The 8,863-nt window shown below is 40.3% G+C and overlaps 1 protein-coding gene across 1 annotated transcript in view; it reads right to left on the bottom strand.

The window, feature by feature from the left end:
* The window catches only part of LOC139764956 (glutamate receptor-like), a 125,342-nt gene extending 117,741 nt beyond the window's left edge, over window positions 1–7,601 (bottom strand). Inside the window, exon 1 of the mRNA XM_071692013.1 lies at window positions 7,407–7,601. Within this exon, the coding sequence (XP_071548114.1) occupies window positions 7,407–7,601 (195 nt within the window). The remainder of the gene's footprint in view (window positions 1–7,406) is intronic.
* Between the last annotated feature and the right edge of the window lie 1,262 nt (window positions 7,602–8,863).

Genomic DNA, 8,863 nt, shown 5'->3' on the forward strand with positions numbered 1-8,863 from the left:
TGCTCAAAAATTTGGTATAGCAATGGGTAACCCTCTTTGTCGTGTACTAAGTAATCTTTATATGGAATTTTTTGAAACAAAATTACAAAGTGATATCTTCCCTTCTAATGCAATCTAGTTTAGGTATGTAGATGATGTTTTTTGTGTTTGGCCAACAAATGATGATTTACAAGTATTTCTCCCCTTACTTAACAATTTAGTACCTTCCATCTGGTTTACTGTAGAAAGTGAAAATAATGGTATGTTGCCATTTTTAGATTGCATGATCCATAGGCAAGGAAAAAGATTTAAGTTTAGCATACACAGAAAATGCACCAATGTATGCTCATATATCCATTATTACTCATCTCAACATGACAGAGTTAAAGTATCATCATTTCAATCTAAGTTCCTTAGGGCATTACGTATTTGCAGTCTAGAGTTTATTGATGGTGAGTTTGAGAAGATATGTCCTATTGGATCTAAGTTAAAGATCCCTAGATCTTTCATTGAGAAATCCCTTAAGTTAGCAAAAAAATCATTTTATAGAGTTGAGCCCAAACCTCCCATTGACACCAAGAATCTTTTAGTTCTCCCTTTTAATAATAATTTCTCTTTACTTCCCATGTTGCTTAAATCCTTTGATGTAGATATTGCCTTAGGCACAATAATACTATAAAGAATATCTTAATCAGGAATTCACCAGAAAATTCTCTTGAATGCATCTATAAAGTGCCTTGTGGAAATTGTGATAAATTTTATGTTGGTGAGACTGGTAAGGATCTCTCTGTTAGACATAAGTAATACAAATATAGTATAAGAACGGGACAAGAATCAAATGCCTTGTTTAATCACGTTAAAAACTATGATCATTGTATTGACTAGAGTAATGCCATCTCAGTTATAAACTCTATTACCAAGAGAAATATCATTGAATCTTCTGTTATCAAATACACAAAGATTTATAATCTTAATATTAGTGATGGTCTATACAAATTAGACAACTTTATTGTTGACAAAATTTGTAAGATGATAAGTTTATGAACGCTCGTTGTATGTTTGAACATTCACATTTTTACCAAATGGCGTCCTAGCTTCGTCTGTTCGATGTATATCAACTGACATATATATATATATATATATATATATATATATATATATATATATATATATATATATATATATATATATATATATATTGCTCTGTCGCTGTCTCCCGTGTTTCCGAGGCAGCGCAAGGAAACAGACGAAAGAAATAGCCCAACCCACCCCCATGCACATGTATATACATACACGTCCACACACGCAAATATACATACCTATACATCTCTATGTATACATATATATACACACACAGACATATACATATATACACATGTACATAATTCATACTGTATGCCTTTATTTATTCCCATCGCCACCCCGCCACACATGGAATAACATCCCCCTCCCCCCTCATGTGTGCGAGGTAGCGCTAGGAAAAGACAACAAGGCCGAATTCGTTCACACTCAGTCTCTAGCTGTCATGTAATAATGTACCGAAACCACAGCTCCCTTTCCACATCCAGGCCCCACAGAACTTTCCATGGTTTACCCCAGACGCTTCACATGCCCTGATTCAATCCATTGACAGCACGTCGACCCCGGTATACCATATCGATCCAATTCACTCTATTCCTTGCCCGCCTTTCACCCTCCTGCATGTTCAGGCCCCGATCTTTCCACCTCCAATTTGGTCTCCCACTTTTCCTCGTTCCCTCCACCTCCGACACATATATCCTCTTGGTCAATCTTTCCTCACTCACTCTCTCCATGTGCCCAAACCATTTGAAAACACCCTCTTGCGAGGCGTGGGCTATGGATAGAGTTGTGCGCAGGAGGGTGGATGCGCTGGAAATGAGATGTTTGAGGACAATATGTGGTGTGAGGTGGTTTGATCGAGTAAGTAATGTAAGGGTAAGAGAGATGTCTGGAATATATATATAATATATATATATATATATATATATATATATATATATATATATATATATATATATATATATATATATATATATATATATATATATATATATATATATATATATATATATATATATATATATATATATATATATATATATATATAATTCTTCCTGGGGATAGGGGAGAAAGAATACTTCCCACGCATTCCCCGCTTGTCGTAGAAGGCGACTAAAGGGGACGGGAGCGGGGAGCTAGAAACCCTCCCATCCTTGTATTTTAACTTTCTACACAGGGAAACAGAAGGAGTCACGCGGGGAGTGCTCATCCTCCTCGAGGGCTCAGACTGGGGTGTCTGAATGTGTGTGGATATAACCAAGATGAGAAAAAAGGAGAGATAGGTAGTATGTTTGAAGAAAGGAATCTGGATGTTTTGGCTCTGAATGAAACGAAGCTCAAGGGTAAAGGGGGAGAGTGGTATGGGAATGTTTTCGGAGTAAAGATGCTCTGTGGAAGGTATTAAGTGTATATGGCGTAGGAGGCAAATTGTCAGGGGTTGGTGAGTGAACAAGAGCAAAGGAAGAAGCAGCACTCCGCATGAAACAAGAGTGGTGGGAGTGAGTGACAGAGTGTAAGAAAATAAACTCTAGATTGATATGGGTAAAACTGAAACTGGATGGAGAGAGATAGGTGATTAATGGTTCCTATGCACCTGGGCATGAGAAGAAAGATCATGAGAGGCAAGGTTTTGGGAGCAGCTGAGTGAGTGCATTAGCAATTTTGATCCACGAGACCAGGTTATAGTGATGGGTGATTTGAATGCAAAGGTGAGCAATATGGCAGTTGAAGGAGTAATTGGTGACATGGGGTGTTCAGTGTTGTAAAGGGAAATGGTGAAGAGCTTGTAGATTTGTGTGCTGAAAAAGGACTGGTTTTTGAACCGGAGAGATAAACATAAGTATACGTATGTAGGTAGGAGAGATGGCCAGAGAGCGTTATTGGATTACGCGATAATTGATAGACGCGTGAAAGATAGACTTTTGGATGTTAATGTGCTGAGAGGTGCAACTAGAGGGATGTCTGATAGTTATCTCGTGGAGGCGAAGGTGAAGATTTGCAGAGGTTTCCTTCAAATAGGAGAGAATGTTGGGATGAAGAGAGTGGTGAGAGTAAGTGAGCTTGGGAAGGAGACTTCTGTGAGGAAGTACCAGGAGAAACTGAGTGCAGACATGAAAAAGGTGAGAGCAAAGGACACAAGGGGAGTGGGGGAGGAATGGGATGTATCTAGGGAAGCAGTGATGGCTTGAGCAAAAGATGCATGTGGCATGAGATGCGTGGGAGATGAGCAGATTAGCTAAGGTAATGAATGGTGGGATGACGAAGTAAAGTTAATAGTGAAAGAGAACAGAGAGGCATTTGGACGAGTTTTGCAAGGAAACAGTGAAAAAGGCTGGGGTATAGCAGTTGAATTTATTAAAAAGGGGGTGACTGTGTCGTTGACTGTGGTTGTTGAGGATATTCAATGTATGTATGGCTCATGGTGAGGTGCCTGGGGATTGGCGGAATGCATGCATAGTGCCATTGTACAAAGGCAAAGGGGATAAAGGTGAGTGCTCAAATTACAGAGGTATAAGTTTGTTGAGTATTCCTGAAAAATTATAGAGTAGGGTATTGATTGAGAGAGTGAAGGCATGTAATGAGCATCAGACTGGGGAAGAGCAGAGTGGTTTCAGAAGTGGTAGAGGATGTGTGGATCAGGTGTCTGCTTTGAAGAATGTATATGAGAAATACTTGGAAAAACAAATGAATTTGTATGTAGCATTTATGGATCTGGAGAAGGCATATGATAGAGTTGATAGAGATGCTCTGTGGAAGGTATTAAGTGTATATGGCGTAGGAGGTAAGTTGTCAGAAGTAGTGAAAAGTTTTTTTCAAGGATGTAAGGCATGTGTACGAGTAGGAAGAGAGGAAAGTGATTGGTTCCCAGGAAATGTCGGTTTGCGGCAGGGGTGAGTGATTTCTTCATGGTTGTTTAATTTGCTTATGGATGGGGTTGCTAGAGAGGTGTATGGAAGAGTTTTGGAGAGAGTGGCAAGCATGCAGTCTGTTGTGGATGAGAGGACTGGGGAAGTGAGTCAGTTGTTGTTCGCTGATGATGCAGCGCTGGTGGCTGATTCGGGTGAGAAATTGCAGAAGCTGGTGACTGAGTTTGGTAAAGTGTATGAAAGAGGAAAGCTGAAAGCAAATGTGAATAAGAGCAAGGTTATTAGGTACAGTAGGGTTGAGGGACAAGTTAATTGGGAGGTACATTTGAGGGACAAGTTAATTGGGAGGTACGTTTGAATGAAGAATAACTGGAGAAAGTGAAGTGTTTTAGATATCTGGGAGTGGATTTGGCAGCGGATGGAACCATGGAAGCGGAAGTGAGTCACAGGATGGGGAAGGGAGCGAAAGTTCTGGGAGCGTTAAAGAATGTGTGGAAGGCGAGAACATTATCTCCGAAAGGAAAAATGGGTATTTTTGAAGGAATAGTGGTTCCAACAATGTTATATGATTGCGAGGCGTGGGTTATAGATAGGGTTGTGCAGGCGAGGATGGATGTGTTGGAAATGAGATGTTTGAGGACAATATGTGGTGTGAGGTGGTTTGATCGAGTAAGTAATTAAAGGGTAAGAGAGATGTGTGGTGATAAAATGAGTGTGGTTGAGAGAGCAGAAGAAATGGTTTGGTCACATGGAGAGAATGAGTGATGAAAGATTGACAAAGAGGATATGTGTATCAGAGGTAGAGGGAACGAGGAGAAGTGGGGGGATAGCATTCAATATCCACTAAGAAATCCCGGTAAGCTAATACTTCGATTTGTTACAAAAGTTGTCTTTAAACGGTGTTCATGGCTCGCCTCATCTGAGGGTAAGAAGCCAATAATATGTCTACCAGCGACACTGATAAATTCGATTCTAACAGGGTAGCACAAGAGGCGTGGAAAGCAACTTGTGTATTCTGTGCAGCATGTGTGATATTGAGGACGTTCTTCTGGCGTGATTGACTCAACGCTGTTGTAGGAAACGCCAGAACGGACGGACTGACCTGACGTGGGGGACGTGGGACCATTGCTTGGCCAGACACCATCATGCCCATAGACCTGGCTGCGCTCCATCTACTAAAAATCCACGTAAGACCATGTGTTACACTCTCAAGTGAACTTTCAACACCAGAGAACAAGGAACCCCGTGTAACTGAGATTTAGGATATTTAACTCCTATTAGCATTTGTGTAAAGATACATACTACATTATTTCTAATCCTGTGAGTAGCCTTAGATATCTAATATGTAAACGTCCGCGGACCCATGCATAATGATTATTTTAGTAGTGTTGCAACTAGTTAGATATTAAGATTCAAATCACTGCGTGTTTACGGATATTTGATTGTCAGGGTATGTGTACCCATTTCATTCTATTTAGGTATTAAATATAAGAAGATTATTGGCTTTTCCTTAGCTCACAGGAAAGTGAGTAGTCAATGTGTGCTTAGCAGTCCGTTGGCCTAGTTGGGTCATTAATGTCTGAATTTAGGGGTTTAACTTAAACCATGGCTATGGGCCTCCATGGTAATCTCACTTGAACATCTGCTATCAAATGATAATCCCGAGGAAGTACTACTAGCAATAATAAGGCAACGACAGTATTCTTGTATTCTCCTCTATGTCTATGTTGTTGGTGTTGTTGGGTTTAACGGCCAGCGACCTGTTAGTAAGGTCATTAAGCCTGCAACCCTGTTTGATTTTTGACTGTGAAAAGTCACTACATAATAATTATATCAATACCTATAAGTGCTTCCTAGTCCTATATGAAAAAACAGAAATTGGAAGAAAAGTTGGTAAGTGGTTATTGTGTCAATGTGGCAGCAAACACCATCCATTCGGCTCAACATCCACTATTGCAGCTGTCAGAAGGACTGCGAAAAAGATAGGATTGATTAGAGATAGTCCTTCACCAAAACATGGAACATTTATATGAACTTTTTTTTTTTTTCATACTATTCGCCATTTCCCGCGATAGCGAGGTAGCGTTAAGAACAGAGGACTGGGCCTTTGAGGGAATATCCTCACCTGGCCCCCTTCTCTGTTCCTTCTTTTTGTAAAATTAAAAAAAAACGAGAGGGGAGGATTTCCAGCCCCCCGCTCCCTTCCCTTTTAGTCGCCTTCTACGACACGCAGGGAATACGTGGGAAGTATTCTTTCTCCCCTATCCCCAGGGATAATTTATATGAAATATATAACATAATTTCTTCGGCAACTCATAAGCTGGACACCATAACAGAACCAACCCCAGGCCGAACCACACCCGATCCTGGCCAGCAGCATAATGAGCAAATTGCTTTGACCACCACATAACCATCCCAGAGCGAAAGTAGCCACACCCCGAAGCCAGCTCCGGCACAGAGTCGAACCAACGAACCATCTTATATCATCTTGATTATTTCCGTTTCCTTGAGAAAGATAAGCAATTGGTTAATTATGTTGTTATCATCACCAAGTAGATCGTGGATGGTGAAGTTGGTTATTTTGTTTTTCAAATAATTCATAGGCCTCTTCCAGTTTTCACGATGCTTCGTACACTGTGTGAGGAGATGGTCTATTGTTAAATTGGATTGGCAGGTTTCGCATCTTGCTGGAAAGTTTCGGTTTATATATGGTTGTAGGTGGGTACTGTAGGTACAGTTGAGACGTAGACGGACCAGGACGACTTCCTCTCTTCTATTCTTTCTGTGCAAGGTCGTCCAATCCGCTGCTTGTGGTTTATATTTTCTTGGTATAGTCAGGCTGGTGGTCCACTGACTTTGCCACTGAAAAAATGTTGAATTCTTCTCCAAGGAAAGGCAGGACCCCAGCTCCCGTGGGATCGGAACGACCTCTTCGAGTTCTGAGGTCGACTTAGCCAGTTTGTCTGCCTGCTTATTGCTGTATATATTGCAATGATCAGGAACCCATATCGAGATGATATCCTTATTACATGTATTAAGTTTATAAATAATATTGCCTTGAATTTGATATGACTTTGTGTGGCCGAAAGGGAATCAGAAAAGATAATTGTTTTGTCATGATTTGAATTGATTGTATAATCTATGGCTCGATCAATAGCAAATAATTCCACGCCAAAAATAGACGTGTGGTCTGGCAAACGGTACCAGTAAACACACTCCAACGACAATACACTTTGCACCCACACATTCGTTCATCTTGGAGCCGTCAGTGTAGAAGTGATAATATGACACATGTTTGACGATGATCTCACGAAAACGCTAGTATACCTCGCACTCCGGCAAGTCAGCCTTATTGGCTGGAAGCCAACTTGTCATAATTTTTGTTCATTTAACCTGCCATGGAGGTAATTTCCTCTTAACCAGCGAGTCCACTTCATTCACTTTGATGCCCGAGTTCTCACTGAGGAAGTGTATTCTGACGGCCAGGGGCTTGACGCCTCCGTCGAGAAGCTGTGAACATTCCTTGATGAGGCGACAGGCGGGAGTATTGTTTCTTCTGGCCATCAGAATACCACTTTTCGATGCTAAAATGTCACGTCTAAGCCAGAGAGGAGGTACATTTGCTTCAACTTCCATTCGTGGAACTCTTGTGCATGATTGGGCTCCAAGACACATTCGCAAACATTTATTCTGTAACACATCCAGCCTCCTCAGGGTATACTCGCCTGTCGAAGCATACACCTGAAAGCCATAGTGTAATTTAGATCTATCCAAGGACTTATGCACCATTAATAAAGTTTCTCTGTCAGCTCCCCGGAAGGAACCCGAGGGATATTTGAAGATATTCAACCTTTTATTACAATTTACCCCTAAGTAGTCAATATGACTTTTCCAGTTCAGTCTTTTATCAAAATACAGTCAAGGAATTCAACATTATTGTGAAAAGGGATCGGGTTGTTCTTTAACGTTAACTGCAAAGTCGGGATAAAATTTTTCTGGGAAAAACAACTGCAATACTTTTGTTGGGTGAAAACTTAAACCCACATTGTAGCGGCCAACGATGAATGGATTCAAACGTAGATTGAACCCGCACAGCTGGAAATTGTGCAATAGGTGAGGAAAGCCATAGTGCACAATCATCAGCATAAATTAAGTATCTAAGATTTCGCGGGACGGAAGCTGGAGTCTGAATATCATTAATCATTATACAAAAAAGTGTTGGGCTAAGAACGCTGCCTTGCGGCACCTCGTTCTCTTGAACAAATGTGTCTGAAGTGACGCTCAGTGCAGCAATTTTGACAGCAAAAGTTCTGTTATTTAGAAAATTCTTAACAAGAATGAGTAAATAGTCACTCAAACTAGAAGCATAAAGTTTGCTTAAAATTCCGTTTCGCCATTCTCTTTTATCTGTCTTATAATATTTTTTTCACTTTTTTTTTTCTTTAAAGAAGGAACAGAGAAGGGGGCCAGGTGAGGATATTCCCTCAAAGGCCCAGTCCTCGTTTCTTAACGCTACCTTGCTGACGCGGGAAATGGCGAATAGTTTGAAAGAAAAAGAAAAAGAAATATATATATATATATTTTAAACTTTTAAACTATTCGCCATTTCCCGCATTAGCGAGGTAGCGTTAAGAACAGAGGACTGGGCCTTTTTTGGAATATCCTCACCTGGCCCCCTCTGTTCCTTCTTTTGGGAAATTAAAAAAAAAAAAAAAAAAACGAGAGGGGAGGATTTCCAGCCCCCCGCTCCCTCCCCTTTTAGTCGCCTTCTACGACACGCAGGGAATACGTGGGAAGTATTCTTAATCCCCTATCCCCAGGGATAATATATATATATATATATATATATATATATATATATATATATATATATATATATATATATATATATATATATATCACATACGAATAAACTGCATATGAACGCGCACCTTCAT

Source organism: Panulirus ornatus, chromosome 52 (assembly GCF_036320965.1).
Source record: "Panulirus ornatus isolate Po-2019 chromosome 52, ASM3632096v1, whole genome shotgun sequence".
Classification (NCBI taxonomy): Eukaryota; Metazoa; Arthropoda; class Malacostraca; order Decapoda; family Palinuridae; genus Panulirus; species Panulirus ornatus.